Consider the following 17,648-nt stretch of genomic DNA (forward strand, 5'->3'; position numbering starts at 1 on the left):
ATTGCTAATTCTCACTGGGCTGCAGAAACCTTTTTCCTCCTTTGTCTCTATGGCCCTAAGAGGCACAGCGGCTTCCCACTATTTAGGCTTCTGGGGCCTTGCCAATCCTTTGTTCAGATCCCAGCTTCACATCTTCAGTTGTGCCTCCAATGAACAATTGTCATTTAAATAAATAAATAAATAAATAAATAAATAAATAAATAAATAAATTTAAAGTTTCATTTGATAAAGATAATTTGAGAATTGTTTCCCATGTATAAAAATGTTTGAAGTTTCCCTGTGACAGTGTGGCTAGCATGCTACTTTGCTCTCATCCCCTCCCCGCCCCCTCACCATCACTTTAAGTTGACAGTGTTACAAATTGAGAATCAGGTGGTGCATGAGCCAGTTTCTCCTGGCATTAATGCATCATTGATGTTCAGGGTTGTAGAAAACAAGTGTAGCTTCCTAAATGATCATTGCTAGCATAGATTTGTGAGGGAGATAATGACAAAGGTGTCTAGTCTGGTTTAAAGAAGCCAGCTTAAACAAAGGGTGTGTTATATATGCTAACTTTGAAAAAATGTGTAATACTCAGCTATGATGCAGAGCTACTACGTTTTATTAGGATGCATTTTTTCCCCTCTAGTTACTAATGAGGTGCTTTGCTAAAGTTGTTCTTTGTTTCCTTCATTGATGCATAAATTAGCCATAATATTTTATGGAATCTTTACTTGAACTTCTAACAACAAAGGCCAAATATTAGAATTCATTTACTGTCTTAACCTACATCTGACATTTAAAAAAAATACAATAATTGTAATAATCAAGGCTCATAGCTACCACAAATTGACCCACAATGAGATTGAAAGCTTTTGAGGTTTTTTGCTTCATCACATCATCTCTTGGGTCTTCAACCCAAGAGACAAGTTGAAGAATCATTTCTCTCTGATGACATGCTAAAGAGTGAGTAAAAGTAAGCCAGATCTGGTGCTCATTATAAAATGGTCTGGAAGACGTGAAGGGCCTGCATTTCTCACTTAAATACTGTGCATTCCTCCCTTGCCGTATTTACCCTCTTGGATCTGTATGGGAACCTAATGCAACAGTCTACATGAGCATAAGTCCTCTCTACAAAATACCTACAGGTGGCCATTCAGATGCTGGTTAAACACTTCCATTTTTAAGGAACTTTCTACTTCTAAAATCATTCCAAAGAATTCATTGTTACCTTCAGGCTGAGATCTATCTCTTGCTTTCACCTCTTGGTCACAGACAATACTCCAATTTCCTCAGGTACGCTATATAATTAGATGGCCCTCCTGCTACTTTTGGTGGGTTGTCTCCACACGATGTTAGCCTTACTGTGTCGTGTTCAGAACCGACATCTTGTTGAGAATGGGATGATGCCATACTGCTCTGGCTAGTGAGTTGGGACTACACAGATGAGGGCAGACTCTTCCAGTACCATTTATATTCATCTATGAAGCGGTAGGTCCTCAGACAAGACATAAATTCAGACAGATAACTCTCTGAACCCTGTTTTCTAGGTTTAAAGGAAGAGTCTGTAAATGCTTAACGGTGTTTCCAGGCGGCAGAGACAAAATAGATTGGTATGAAACAATGATCCTCAAATTAGGGAGAGAGGACTCTTTTCAAAGGACAAAACCCCTAGAATAACATGCCTCCCACTTTAAAATGAAAGCCAGTACTAAAGTGGATGTATTGTGCAATAAATAGTGTGCTACATATGTCAACGGAGCCTAGAAACCAATATGAGGGATGTTGGTAAGGCCATTTTTATGAATAACCACTGTCTAACTCCATGTAGGTTATCTTGTCATGTGTTAACTGTTTGGGGCGGGGGGGTTTGTTTGTTTGTTGTCCTCATTTGATCCCTGACCTTTAGGAAAGTTTCCCTTTCATTTTCCGGCTTGGTTTCAGCTATGCTGTGAGAAATTAAGGCAAGGGTCACTAGGCCACATTTGGACTGTGTTCAGGGAACGGTGCCTTATGAGGCCTGCGTGTTACTGGCATGGTGTTTGGGGAGATATCCCCAAGTAGGAGGGGACTCAGAGACTAATCTTAGGGATTAAGATTCGAGACAAGAAGTCAAGCCCATGTTTTTCCATGTGGAGAACCTCCCTCCACGCCACTCTTGCTTTAGGATTTGATCTTATTAAGGGAGCAGATAGTGCTGCTTTGAGGCCATGCATCAAAGACTACTTCTCTCCTCTTGATGATGCCCTGTACTTCTTCACAATCATCTTGTCTTCAAGAAAGTCATCTTAAGTTATCACAAAGCTTTTTATAACCACAAGATTTCCCTGTTATTTATATATCGATCAGTTTCTTTAGGACACAGTGTAGTCTGACAGCCATAGTTTCTGTGTTAAATGAAAGAAGTTTCTGGACCACTGTATTTTGAAAGCCACATCAAGAGTATAGGAACATCCTTCAACATGGATGGAACTGGAGGGTATTATGCTGAGTGAAATAAGTCAATTGGAGAAGGACAAACATTATATGTTCTCATTCATTTGGGGAATATAAATAATAGTGAAAGGGAATAGAAGGGAAGGGAGAAGAAATGGGTAGGAAATGTCAGAAAGGGAGACAGAACATAAAGACTCCTAACTCTGGGAAACGAACTAGGGGTGGTGGAAGGGGAGGAGGGCAGGAGGTGGAGGTGAATGGGTGACAGGCACTGAGGGGGGCACTTGATGGGATGAGCACTGGGTGTTATTCTGTATGTTGGCAAATTGAACACCATTAAAAAATAAATTTATTATTTAAAAAAATTTTTTAAAAGAGTATTGGAACATCAACATAAGACTAATTAAACCCTGTATATTGGACACCTCATCAAGGCTCAGGACTGAACCAGCTGAAGTGACATCTCTGTTTGGGCCCCACTAGAACACTTGTTCCATCCCTGCTGCACTAGGATGCTTTCAGGCTCTCCGTGGCAGCCGAGGCTGGGCCAGAAGTACGACCCCATCACTGGCCCCAGTGACAGTCCCCCTTGAACTTCAAGGCCACATTCTGTCTAAACATTAGCCTTCCAGTCTTCCTGTAGCACCTTTCCCAGGAACTCACTTGTCTGAGCTTCTATTTTAGTGGTTATCACATGGTTTGATAGTTCTGTGAGTTTGTATCTGTTGGTCTTCAGTAAATTCCTTGAGGATAAGTATTTTATTCTTTATGTGGCTAAAATCAGTACATTCAGTATGTGCTACTCAAAGGTGCTCAATAAATATTTGCCAAACAGGCAAAAGAATTGATGAATATGTTTCATTATTGAGCATCTGTAATTCTAATAAAGCAAATTCTTTTCTTAGTTCATATTTGCAATGTTCCATTTATAAATAGATACTGTCTAATATTTTAATATTAAGTAAGTATTCTGTGATTTGTTTGAAATTATTATGTATATAGGAGTGTATAGAATTTAGGCCCCCCCAAATAGACATTTCTGGGGTGCTCTTTGGTTTTGAACTCTGTTTTTACTTTGTGGGTGATTTTTTTTTTTTAATTTGGTATGAATTCTCAAGAGAAAATACCATTTGCTTAGGGAAAGTTGGTGGGTTTAACTTGTCATCTGAGTGTCATAGTAGCCCAGATTTCTGGAAAAACTAAAGGAATTCAGAAGTTTAAAATATAAAGATTTTTTTTGTTTTTTTTTTTTTATCTTTCATGGATTTGGGGACAAGTTAATCAAGATTCTTAACTCTGATAACTTTATTTTTGAAACACTTGTAGCCCTATGTCTTGCAGAAGAGTTTGATCATGATCCTAATGCCCAGTAAAATGTCACATGTATAAAATATTTAGTAAACATCATCTGGTAATCTAAGAAGTAAGGATACCATCTCAGCCGTTCGTCATAAATTGGATATGTTGGTTTTTCTGTGAATTCACTTCATGTTAGCCAATATGTAGTACGTGCTGTGTGCAAAATAAGTAATTTTACAAATTGCAAAGTTCTATGTTACTTATCTCAGGAAATACAGGTTGCCCGAGACAGCCTTTGTCCTCAGTGAATTTGTAGTCTGTTAGAGACATCTACACGTCTAATATGAGTCCGAGAAGATGCTGAATCTGTTTGGGAGGAATAAGGAAGACATCTCAAAGCAAATAGCATTTGATCTGGATAAGATTTCAATAGACAGATTTTGGTAATTAGACTTTCTCCAATTACAAGAGGCAGAGATGTGCTTTCTTTTAAGCTACCTGAGTTCATGAGGTTTTACTGCAAGGCTCCAGAGGAAGGGCAGGAAAGCAGCCTCAGCAGCCACTGAGGCAGGCCTCACAGAGACTTGGACACTCTAGTAGCACGAGAGCCCCTCTGTTGTGTCATTAAATGTGACTCTCTGTTGTCCCCTTCTCCTGTGATCAGTGCTGTAGACACTCAGCTTTTCTTAGCTTTATCTCCACAACAAAGGTAAAGTGGATGTGTTTCCCCATTTCACTCAGGAGAAAAAAATCCGCCTTGCCTCATCTCTGTTCAGCAATGAGCACCCTCCTGCATAAAGCTCAGGCCAGCCACCTCATGGGTGGCTGCCTACCCGCCAGAAGACACATGCTTTTGCTTAGGGACTCATCCCTGATGGAATCAGATGGTACAGAGCAGAGCTCCTCTGACTTTAGCATGCATGTGAATCACCAGGAGACCTTGGGAAAACGCAGACTGATTCAGTAGGTGTGGGCTGTGACACGAATTTTTTGTTTCCAGCTAACTCCTGGGTCATGCCGATGTTGCTGTTCCTCCAACCACACCTTGAGTAGCAAGGATAGAACATAGCGACCTCTGTGTGAATAGAATTACTCAGAAGGCAGGCAATCTGTGTGGGAGGTCTGTGGTTGTGAGATGGCATCTCATGGGGAGGAGTACGTGTGAAAAAAGGAGTGGAGGAAGATGCAGCATTGATGCCGATACGTGTTTTATATAAGGCCACTTTTGAGTATGGTTAAGGCCACCATGGAATAAGGCATCTTCAGATCAGAAAGTTCGAATTTAGACAATGCAGAACAAGATGGTTGGGCTTGCCTCTTAGTCCTTTTATGGTCTTAATCCAGAGCCAAGCAATAGTTATTTTAATGTTTTCAGTGAGAGACAGTAAGCAGTTGGGTCTGTATTTAAATTATTCATCTTCACTTGAGAGCTTGCTGCAAAACTTTGTTCACAGTTTGCCGCGGAGTCCGTGTTGTTGGTGAGGATTGGCAGTAGGATCTGCTGTGGGACTTAGATGTTTATTGCACAAAGCTGAGAGCCAGAGTCCCTGGTATAGACACCCCAGTATCAAGACCCCTTATCATTCTGGTGCCTTAGGAGAATCACACATTTCTGTCTTCTTTGGGAACCACAGGGGTGATAGTTCAGCATTTGGTCACAGAGATCCTCGAGCCATTGTGATGTCTGACATCCACAGAGGTAATCCCAGTGTCAAAGTGCTGTTTCATTCACTCTTCTGTTCTTTTCATAAATGCAGTCTGACTGATTAAAAACCAAAGAGGTGTTTTTTTTGTTGTTGTTTTGTTTTTGTTTTTTTCCGACAGGGCTAGAGGTCAGTGACTTAGAATTACTAATAATGTTGAACAGAAGACAACTTAGTTAAATACTCAGGCCCTTCTGAGATAATGGCAGGTACGTGAGGAAAAGCAAGTCTCTCTGACTTCTTCCCCATTTCATTCATGACATCTGAAAATTGTATTCACAGAGGCCCTGTGGGAAATTTGCATTTATTCCTCATTGTTCAAGGACATGGGGGAATGATCAATTTATATCGTTTTATCTGGAGTTTACCCACTTCTTCTCATTGTTCTTACTTTAGGATGACTTATTTTTAACTTTAATGATGAGAGAAGGCAAAAATGTTTATTTTAAATGACCACGTAGTAACATGCCTCTTTTTTTTAACCAAGGGGGGTCTTCTGATGTATGTAAGTAAAATTTTGAAAAGGATTTTCAAAATTCACCATATGTTGGTAGTCGTATAGAATTCTGACTTACTGAATAGCTTAACCATATGACCTTTGACTTCTACATTTTGATTTTCAACTGCCAAAGAAAGAATACTGTTTAGTGTGAAGGAGTGTTTGGCACAGTGAAGAGAATGCTGGCTTCGGAGCCAGACAAACTTATGTTTAAGTTTCTTCTTAACACAAGCTTGCTATGTTAATTTGGGCATGTTATTTAATCTGTGTGAGTCAGTTTTCTTATCTGTAAACTTGTGACTGCACCTACTTTTTAGCATTATTTTGTGGGTAAAAATAAATACTGATGTCATGCAGCAGTATAAACATTACACATAACAGAATTTCAATAAATAAATAGAATGTTTAAAATGTTATGACAAAATTCTGTTTTGTTTTGATAGAAATTAAAAGCAAAAGTACTTTTGTTAGTTCATATTTACATAGGAAGAACATTGGGTATTCTTGATGTTAGTGAAAACTGCAGTGCTTTGAGTTATAACCATAAGAGCTGGGATTATAGTTGCTCCTTGGTTAATCTATATTTGGAACCATTATTGTCCAAAAAAGTGGTTTCCCAAAAAGCAAGTAGTGATGTTGTCAACAGTCTACCAAAAGAGATTCTAACTAATCTTCAAAGTGTAGTCGGTGAACTCAGCAACGCTGCATCAAATAATAGGATCACAGAGAAGAATTGTAATCAGTCTTGGTCATAGTGAGACATTATATTCATTCACATTAGTCAAACAGGGCTGAGAAAGTCAAACTATGCCCCTATGCTCTTAGAGAACGAAGACCAGAAACATTAGATGAGAATGGGATACTTCACTATCATTCGGAATAAAGGAAGCCAGATAACATGTCTTCCATGTCAAGTGGAAGACAAATATTTTCAGTGAACATAAACACACGCTCTCACGTGGTGAAAGTACAAAGACGTCTTTTTGATGGTTTCCTAAGTACAGGCCATATCACCATACGGATATACTTCTAATAGGATTCTTTGTATTAATTTTATAATTGACTTCCCTTAGACTAATAGCAAATGAAGCATACCCTTGACTTGAAATGGTACTTACTAGCAAATGCCAGAAGAGTAGTTTATTTCCCAGTGTGGTTTTCATTTGATGGAGTATCTATGAGGCTTTGGTTTTATAAAAGTGAATGAAGCCATTGGTAAGAAGAGCATTGGAAATGCCTGGGAAATTGTTTCAAGGGAAAGGTGAATCACAGGCAGCAGCCTGAGTGTGTAGATTAGGGGCATTGTGAGCCTTCAGGTTTTACTTTGTGCTTTGATATAAGATTTTCATAAGGCCAAAATTATTTCCAGAATGGCCCAGTGTTTAATTCCAGTAGAGTGTACAAACAGCCTTATCATCCATACCAAAGCAATTATTTCCTCTTTTAATAATATAATCTTCACATCTTATTATAGTTCAATCTGGTAGACGGAGCAGTATTTTAAATCTAGACAAATGGTAACCTTTTTAGCTAATTTCCTCAAGCACCACCATTCTTATTCCTTTAAACACTTTCAGTAGGTCTACCAGTGCTTGATATTTCTTTTTCTCATACAGATCCAGTGCCCCACTTGCCAATTCGTCTGGTGTTTTAAGTGCCACTCTCCTTGGCATGAAGGTGTTAACTGCAAGGAGTACAAAAAAGGGGACAAATTGTTGCGTCACTGGGCCAGCGAAATTGAGCATGGACAGAGGAACGCTCAGAAGTGTCCAAAGTGCAAGGTGAGATAACAAACCTCTACAAAAGAAAAGAAACGTGTGCATCTGGATATCGCTGAGCAGTATTATTTACAATACTGAAGTGAATCACATGCATAACTTTCTTTTTAATTAATTTATTTGTTTGAGAGACGGCATGTGTGTGTGAACAGGGGGAGGGGCAAAGGGAGAGGGAGAAAGAATCTCAAGCAGACTTCCTGCTGGGCTTGGAGCCGGTCTTGGGGCTCAGTCTCATGACCCTGAGATCATGACCTGAGCCGAAATTAAGAGTCGGTTGCTTAACCAATTGAGCCAGCCAGGAGCCCCAACGTGCATAACTTTCTTAATGCAGATGTGGAGAAAAAGAATATAGGCTGATTCATTTTAGAAGAGTAATTATATGACTAAATGGAAGATTTTATATATAAATAATGTACATTCTTCTTAGTTGCATTATACTTCAAAATTTAAGGAGGCTCCATATAATTACTGACTTTAAACTTCAGTTTTTATTTTCCATTTAAAAATGGAGAAGTGTGTACAGGGAAAAGTCAGTATGGAACTGATTTAAAAGTATTATTTCTAGTTTGTCACATGCATTATAATCACTTCGCAATTAGGCGCTGAATCCTTACAATCCTTTGCTTTTCTTTCCCTCTTGCATTGCTTATCATGTTAGGATTACATTAAGCTCATCACCTGCTTTTTGTAAATCATAGAAGCTAATAATGGAAGTCAGGACTTGGGGATTTTATGAATCTCATTTTTCATTTTTCTCCTGATTATCATGCAGATAAATAATCAAGAGTTAACAGGTATTTAAGCTGAGATTTAGATGTTGAAAGCCAACCATGCAAACCGCCAGGGAAATCTCACCTATAGAGAAATCAGCAAGTAAAGCCAGCCAGAAAACTGTGGATTTGATACTTAACAGGATAGGGAATCTGTTGAAGTTTGGAGTTTTTGGTCCTCAAAGCTCATTTTAGAAAATTACGTGTGTGTGTGTGTATATATATGTATATATATACACTCTACCATAAATGTTTTCCACTTTTTGCCAAATTAATCTTTAGAGATCAGTCTAGATTGGGCCTAAGAACAATTCTGCAGTTCCTTCCGGAAGACTTAGCACCAGATACATAAAATTTGAGTTCTCAGAAAATAGTTAAAAATTAATTAAAATCAAACTTGAAGTAGTGAAGTATATTCTGAAGCCTGTTAATGAACATAAATATTATGCACAGATTCACTATATTAGTTTCATGTTCAAGTTTGTCCGTATAGTAAGTAGAAGTATTGCCTGAAATAACATGTTGCATTCTTGGCAACTGAAAAAATTTTTGAAATAGTTTTGATGACCTGGCTTTCTTAGAAGCGTTGTCTAAGGCACTTTGAGCTAAAGCTTTCTTTGTTTTCCCTGTGGAAGGCAAATTCATCCACAATTATCCTTTTGATTTTAGGGTTGTTCCAGATCACTGCATCAATTGCTCAGTACACTTTTATTTTTCATCTATTGAAGAATGATGAAAAAAATGAGGCCTTCCCCCTAGCTCTTGCCTTTCCAGTTTATTCAAAGCTGCTACTACTCAGTTTCAACTAAATAAAGACCAGTAGGAATTTAGGAGTGCTGTTAAGTCACTCTATTTAACACTCTATCCAAAAGTATACTTTATATTTCTCTGGAAAGCTGTGAAAACAATTACCAGTTAGCCTGGCTCCAAGACTATATGCTGAATGAGCAATGCAGCGTTATACGTTGGGGAAAATCTGAATGAATGGAGGTAATACATAAAAACATACAGTGGTTACTGTAATCCTTCAGTCTAACATTAAATGAGCTCTGATATATAGAAAGAAAAAAGCAGCCCACGGGAAGTTTTCTGACTGCACTAACAACTTCCCACAGTTTTAAAAAATATAGATAAACAGTTGAGAGAAAGCATACGTGCTGGTTGCTCTTTGAAGCAATTGCTGAAATGTTGAGGCTTGAGAAGGAATTTGCTTTTAAATAGCTGAAAAGAAAGGAGCCAAGGAACCATGGAATTAGTTGACATGACTGGTGTATAGCAGAGAATCTACTTTCTGGTGGGATTCAGGTTCCATACAATTTATATCAATTTAAGTCACATTTTAGGGCTTGTTTTGAATATAGATGGTTCAGTTTTTCATTTCTTTTAGGCATAAAACTTTGTATCTTTGCATTTTCTTAACTGTGATTTTGTTGTTGTTGTTGGACCTTAAAATTATTTTTCCCCCATGAAACATTTCTACTCCTATAGCAGAAATCCATGAGGAGATATTCCTTAATGACTTAATGTTTATCTTATACTCCAAGGCTTTGCTTTCATAAATAATCCTTTAAAATTTATAAATACAGCATGTTGGAAAATAAATATATATGAAGCATGCATAATAGAAATCACTGTTGAATTAACAAGTGAAAACAGGTATATTAAAACCATTTCTTTTAACTTCAAAAAATTAAAATAAAATTTATAAATATAAAAAAGGAAGATGCTAGGAGTTTGTGAAAAAGAAAATTTTCATATAATGCTTGCAAGTGAACTAAATATATTTTCATATGAATATGTTTTCAATAATGATACTTAAATGTGTTTAAATTTTTTTGTACCCTGCATAGGTATATTTGCTTAGATTGATGCATAATTTTAATTATTATTTTGATTATTAAATGTTTTGTTTATAAAGGTCATATAACATAATAGAAATTGGGAAAAGAAAGAGAAAAGATTTATTGAAAATCTTGCCACACCAGTACACTCACTATTAACATACTGGTATCTCCTCCATCTAGAAACTTTTTGAAGTTTTAATTGTACTAGTCGGATAATTTGATATTCTTTGTTTTGTCACTTATTATGCCAAACCTTTCTCATGTTACTAGTTTCCATAACAGTTATTTTATTAACTATGTAATATTGGCATAAATATCCTTCTACTACTAGATACCAGTGCTGACTTTGTTTACTTATATACATATATTTTTTTATTTTCTAAAGAATGAGTTGATGTTCAGCTTGAATATACCTTTTTCCCCCTATTTTAGGTATTTAAAACTTATATTTCTAAAGATAGAGTCAATTACCGGGTTAAAGGATATCAGTATTTTTAACATTTGGTACATATTGCCAATTTGCTTCCTAAAAAGATAAAACCATTTGTAATTCCACCAGAAACATTTGAAGACCTGTTTCTATATAGGCATTTCTTATTACCATTTCAAGTATTTTTAAAATGCTATTTTAGGAGTTTAAAAATATTTTGTTCTTACATTTTGAATCTCCTTGTTTGCTTTTAGACTGAATATAAAATAAATGCATGTACTTTTTAGTTTGTAATGTGTCTTTTGAGTTTCCTCTGCATATTCTTTGCTCATTTGTATGGATCAGGTCAGGTCATATTTTTTGTATCAGATTATATGAGGTCTTTGTTTGAAAGTATTAACTTCCGTTCTGACATTTTTCTCTCCTATCTTCTTATATCAATGATAGTTTGGGTGAGGTTTATTTTTAAATTTAATTTAATTTAATTTTTTTATGTGCGTGTATTTTTAAAAATTTTAGTTTGACCAAATATATCATTCTTTTTGGGTGGATACACAAACACACCATATTTATACACATATTTTATATATTTACATACCTTTTGTAAATATTTTGCTCCTAAGCTTAGAAAATTATATATCAGCCAGAAATCTAATAAACAGTTTATTTTCTTCCTTTTCTTTTAACTATTTAATCTCTAAATATTTTAACTCTTTAACCTAATCATAACTAATTTTGATGTTTACTATGTGTTAGATACCTATACTAATGTTTTCCAAATTAAGACCATCCAACCTACTTGTTTATTAAATAATTCTGCCCCCACACATTGATTTGCAATTTTTCTCTAGCCACATGTTAAATTAATATATATAAAAGTCTCTCTTCTGAGACAAATACCACATGATTTCACTTGTAAGTGGAATTTAGGAAACAAAACAGATGAACAGAGGGGAGAGAAAAAGAGAAGAAGGCAAACCATAAAACAGACTCTTCACTATAGAGAACAAACTGAGGGGTGATGGAGGACAGGTGGGGGGATGGGCTAAATGGGGAATGGGTATTAAGGAGGGCCCTTGTTGTGATGAGCACTGATGTTACACGTAAGTGATGAATCACTAAATCCTACTCCTGAAACTAATATTACAGTATATGTTAGCTAACTAGAATTTAAATAAAAACTTGAAACAGGGGATCCCTGGGTGGCTTAGCAGTTTAGCACCTGCCTTTGGCCCAGGTCGTGATCCTGGAGTCCCGGGATCGAGTTCCACGTCGGGCTCCCTGCATGGAGCCTGCTTCTCCTTCTGCCTGTGTCTCTCCTGAAGCCTGTGTCTCTGTGTCTCTCATGAATAAATAGAATCTTAAAAAAAAAAAAAAATGAAACAGAGGAAAAGAACTTCTTAATCTTGCTGCTGCTAATTTTTCAAGAAAACTCTGTGCTCATATTGGTATTAAATGATTATGCTTTTGTAAAAGGCACCCGTCCCAACATGGTTTGATAATCTATTAATTCATTATTTTAGTAGCATTCCAAATAAAACGACTATGCTTGTAATGTCTTCCCGAATGAGATTTTGCCATTTGCTCAAGTGGAAAGACCAGTTTAATATATGGAATGATATCATGAAGAGATTTGACCTATGCTGAGAAGTCAAAATTATTACTTATAATTGAATTTTGGCAGATGACCAGAATTATTATTGAAATATTTTTCTTCCATATGTGATTAAGATATTTATTCTTAGTGGGATTTTTTTTTATAGCAAGGTAAAAGTATATAAACATTTCTGGAAGTTGTTTATGTGTAAGACATTCTTATAAAAAATTAATAGCAGCATAGTAAGATTAACTTTACTTAGCCATCTTTATTTCAATCTACTACTTCTTAGTTCATAGCCTGTGTGCCCCAGAGTGGGAGAGGGGTAGAGGGAGAGGGAAGTTCAAGCAGATTCTCCACAGAGTGGGGAGCCCAATGCAGGGCTGGATCTCAAAACCCTGAGACCATGACCTGAGACAAAATCAAGAGTCAGTTGCTTAACTGACTTAGCCACCCAGGCACCCCAACATTATTTTTTATCTTAAATTTTAGTAAATGTGCTGCTGAAGTAAACACTATTTTTTATCTTAAAAAGGTGTTTTCTGTCTAATATAAATTCTTAGCCTACAGAAAATATAAACTAATTTTAAAATGTCTTTCTTGAGCATAGTTATGACATAACTAAGTCTGGTTTATGATCATTTTTAGTTTAAACTTAAAGCAAGTAGGGGATTTCAGTTTTGATGGAAGTATTAGAATATTTGTTCAATTTCATGTAAAAATTCATTTTGAGGCTGTATCTTACAGCACAGATTAGATATTAAACTCTGAGTTAATGAGGAAAAGAATTTCAAATCCAAAGAAAATGAAAAGTGAGATGCACACCTAAAAATTAACAAACATAAGATTATACAATACAGAACAAATGAGTAAACACATTTTGTAGACAATTTCACATACATACTTTAGATTTACATTGTAATGAAGTTTTTTTGGAAACTATATTGAGTCAAATGGTGCTGTTTTATACTGTGGTGAAACCCAAAATTTGCCATCTCAGCCATTTTCAAGTGCAAATGGTATTTATGTTTTCATTTAAAAGTTCAAAATAAAAAATAATAATAAAATAAAAAATTAAAAAATAAAAGTTCAAATATTTAAACTATTCTAAAGTGTATGTCATTATGGTTCTTTAATGGTAGAGTAATATATCACTAACTACATTAAAAGCAAAAACCAGGGATCCCTGGGTGGCGCAGCAGTTTGGCGCCTGCCTTTGGCCCAGGGCGCGATCCTGGAGACCCGGGGTAGAGTCCCACATCGGGCTCCTGATGCATGGAGCCTGCTTCTCCCTCTGCCTATGTCTCTGCCTCTCTCTCTCTCTCTCTCTCTCTGTGTGTGTGTGTGTGTGACTATCATAAATAAATAAATAAACAAATAAATAAAAAAGCGGAAACCAAAGCAATCTGTTTTATTGTTTACTTTTTTCCCAGAAAGTGGCTATGCCATACAATTTTATTGATGAACACATACTTTTTGAAAAGTCTGTTTATTTTAGGAAATTTCAAAATAAATATTTAATTTATTCGTAAATGTGTTGTCAGGTGATAGCAAAACCTCAGCTGGATATTTCTAAAGGCATGAATAATTGGTAGGTTTTAAAGGAATTGGAACTCTCTAACATTAATATTTTAATAAGCTTCATTATAGATAAAAACAGTTATAGGGGATCCCTGGATGGCTCAGCGGTTTAGCCCTTTGGCCCAGAATGTGATCCTGGAGTCCCGGGATCGATTCCCACGTCGGGCTCCCTGCATGGAGCCTGCTTCTCCCTCCTCCTCCTCTCTCTCTCTCTGTCTATCATAAATAAATAAATCTTATCAAGAATGTGGGTAAACACTTTGCAAAAATGATTAATGATCCAGTTTCCTGGTTGTTCCCAAAAGGTTTAATATTTGTCAGTTAGTATTACTTGTCTTAACCAAATTTTGACTGTTAGCCATATCATGTTTTTCCTTTGTAAAGTTTTGACTTGTTAAAACTCCATTTATCCAAAGGCCAGGTTTCCATCTTCTGAGTATATATATTTTTTAACAAAGGTACTTTCAGAAGAGAGGTAGACACACCTTCAGACCCTTTTACCCGATAATTTGTAGCAGGCCAGTTTAAAGCAAGCAGGAAGTCAAACAATTGTATAAAGAAAGCAACATATATAAAGGAAGTGTTATCTCTTCAAAAATATTTCTGAAGCAAATGTTATAATATGTTAACATTATTACATGTGGATGGTGAATCCATGTATGCCTGTTACATTATTAACTTTAATTTTTTAAATATTTGAAATAGTTCGTGATGAAAAATAAGTAAAATCTAACAAGGGACCTGAAGGATAATAACATCGTAGCGTTTTGGAGACATTCAACCATCGCTGTTTGCCTACACAACCTCTAAGGATTTTTTTTTTTAAGATTTTATTTATTCATGAGAGACAGAGAGAGGCAGAGACACAGGCAGAGGGAGAAGCAGGCTCCCTGCAGGGAGCCCGACGTGGGACTCGATTCCGGGTCTCCAAGATCACTTAACCCGCTGAGCAACCCAGGTGCATGGATCAGGTTTTTTGGGTTTTTTTATTAGGAAAATTGAAGGGGAATTACTCAAATATCTCTCCCCCAAATTACCATCTCACTTAGTGTCCGATAAGAGAAATATTTAAATAAACATTTGTATGATATGGTACAAATCTAGTCACAGGTGACTAGATTACATGCAGCTGACCCCTTAATTTTCCTCTTGTGTCAATACTCTCACATCTCTGTTTAGGACACTTTGCAAGACATTGAATAAAGATAATTAACTGGGAAATTACATACTTTCATAAAGTAATATATATTATGATTTATGATTAATGGGTAAATAAATCATTTATTTTATTCCAGGGTCAAATTATTCCCTATTTCTGGGTGATAGGATAGTCACTTTTCTTTTCTTTTTTACTTACTTGAGAGAGAGCACCAGTGAAGTGAGAGAGGGAAAGGGCAGAGGGAGAGGGAGAAGCAGATGCCCTGCTGAGCCCGACACAGGGCTCGATCCCAGGACCCTGGCAGGATCATGACTGGAGCCCAAGACAGACATTTCATGGACTGAGCCACCCAGGGTCCCCAGTCACTTTTCTTTTTAAAAAGAAATGTCAAACTATTAATAGGGTATGCTGAATTCTGATATGCCATCTGTATTTTATTCATAAAAATGCCTTGGTATCAGCAGTATACCAGTTATAATAATAATAATAGTTATAATAACTGTTATATATAATATATAATAACTATTTTATATAATAACTATAATAATAACCATAATAATAATCATCATCATCATCCTGATACTTACTATATCTCAGTCTCCATTGTAGTTTTATACATACATTATCTTATCAAAGAACAAAAAGAAATAAAAGGCATCCACATCCGCAAAGGAAAAATCAGACTTTCACTCTTCACAGACAGTCTTTCGGGTTTCCAAAAGACTCCACCAAAAAATTGCTAGAACTGATACAGGAATTCAGCTAACTTGCAGGGTATGAAATCAATGCACAGAAGTCAGTTGCATTTTTATACACTAACAATGAGGCAGAAGAAAAAAAAAGAATCGATCCCATTTACAAAAACCAAAAACCATAAGTTGCTTAGGAATTATCCTAACTAAAATGGTAAAAGAAAAAAAATGGTAAAAGGATCTGTATCCCCTATTTTACACAGTGACAAGTACTGTGGTGCTATGGAGATAAAGCACTTAAGGGGCATATTACCTGTTGAGATAGGAGAACGTAATTAATTACCAAGAAGCTGAATTTTGCTGGAAGACATGAAGGGAGAGAAGAGGTCGTGCAGATAGCTGGGCAAGAATATTCCAGACAAAGGGAAAAATAAATATGGGGACCTGGAAAGAGGAACATGCTTGATGCTTCTGAAGGAGAGCAAGGAGGGCACTGTGGCTAGAGGGGCATGAATGAAGTCGAGGTGAGGTCAGAGGAATCATGGGGTGGAAGTGTGTTCAGAATGTGACAAGTCATATGGTCACTGTAAGCTTTTACTCTGTGTGAGGTGGGAGCCATGGAGAAGATACTTTATTTTTGGAAGGGAGCACAATTTGAAAGCCCCCACGTGTGTGTGTGGGGGGGGCGGGGGATGTGAGAAATGCTTGGAGAACTGCAGGATTATCTATGAAAGTCATTATCAATACTCCAAATTCTTTCTTCAGCAACCACAGGACCACATAGCTACGGTTTGGATATTAGAGCCCGCAGACATAGCTTTTGAGTTAATTTTATGTGAACAGGAACAAATTAGTCATTTTCTCTGAATCAATACATTCTTGCCTGTAGCATCCTATTAGAGGATTTAAGAGAATAAAATATTTGAAGGGAAATATCATGACAGGTAAATTCCCTTAATTCCAAATTCACAATAAATTATGAATGAGCATAATTCACTTTCCCCTGCCTCTTTTTTTTGGCCCAGTCGCTTCACCTTGCTGAAACAGTTTTTACGTTTTGGAGTGTGGTAATTACCTCCTCCTCACTACTTTCTTTGGAGATTTAAATGAGACAACAGATGTAACTTACGTACTACTGAGCCTATCATGTTATTTTTATTGTGTAATACCTTAAAGTTTTATCAAAAAGCATTGAATAAGTAATATCTGGATGGGCACACCAAAATGTATCAGCTTAGTATCATATCTGAGGATTCTGGAATTTAAGAAACAAAACAGATGAACATATGAGAAAAGAAGGAAAAATGTTTAAAAAGATGAAAACGGAGGCAAATCATAAAAGACTCTCAACTCTAGGAAACAAACTAAGGGTTGCTGGAGGGGAGGTGGGTGGAGAGATGGGGTAACTGGGTGATGGGCAGTAAGGAGGGCACATGATGTGATGAGCACTGGGTGTTGTACGCAACTGATGAATCACTAATTCTACCTTTGAAACTAATAACACACTATATGTTAATAAAATTGAATTTAGGGTGGGAGTGAATGGGTGACGGGCACTGGGGGTTATTCTGTATGTTAGTAAATTGAACACCAATAAAAAAAATAAAATAAAATAAAATAAAATTGAATTTAAATAAAAATTTTAAGAAATAAAACTGGGTATATATTTTGCAGCTGAAATAGAAAATTGTCAAATGAATAAATGTCATTTTTCTTTCCTCCTCATAGAGACTTTTAGTGAAAGTCCATGACATGCTCTGCAAAACGTGGGCCTTTTTCTGATGAAACTCACAGAAGGGAGACGCAGCTGTTACACTGACAATGATCAACCAGTGGGGCTTTGTAGAGAGTATTATAAGAAGGCTCGTGGTTAAAGGGATA

General features: G+C 36.4%; 1 protein-coding gene across 1 annotated transcript in view; it reads left to right on the forward strand.

The window, feature by feature from the left end:
* RNF217 (ring finger protein 217) overlaps positions 1-17,648 on the forward strand; it is a 132,812-nt gene that overhangs the window by 86,891 nt on the left and 28,273 nt on the right. The window contains exon 4 of the mRNA XM_049097122.1: positions 7,533-7,697. Within this exon, the coding sequence (XP_048953079.1) occupies positions 7,533-7,697 (165 nt within the window). The remainder of the gene's footprint in view (positions 1-7,532; positions 7,698-17,648) is intronic.

The sequence above is a fragment of the Canis lupus genome, chromosome 1 (assembly GCF_003254725.2).
Source record: "Canis lupus dingo isolate Sandy chromosome 1, ASM325472v2, whole genome shotgun sequence".
In the NCBI taxonomy this organism is placed as follows: domain Eukaryota; kingdom Metazoa; phylum Chordata; class Mammalia; order Carnivora; family Canidae; genus Canis; species Canis lupus.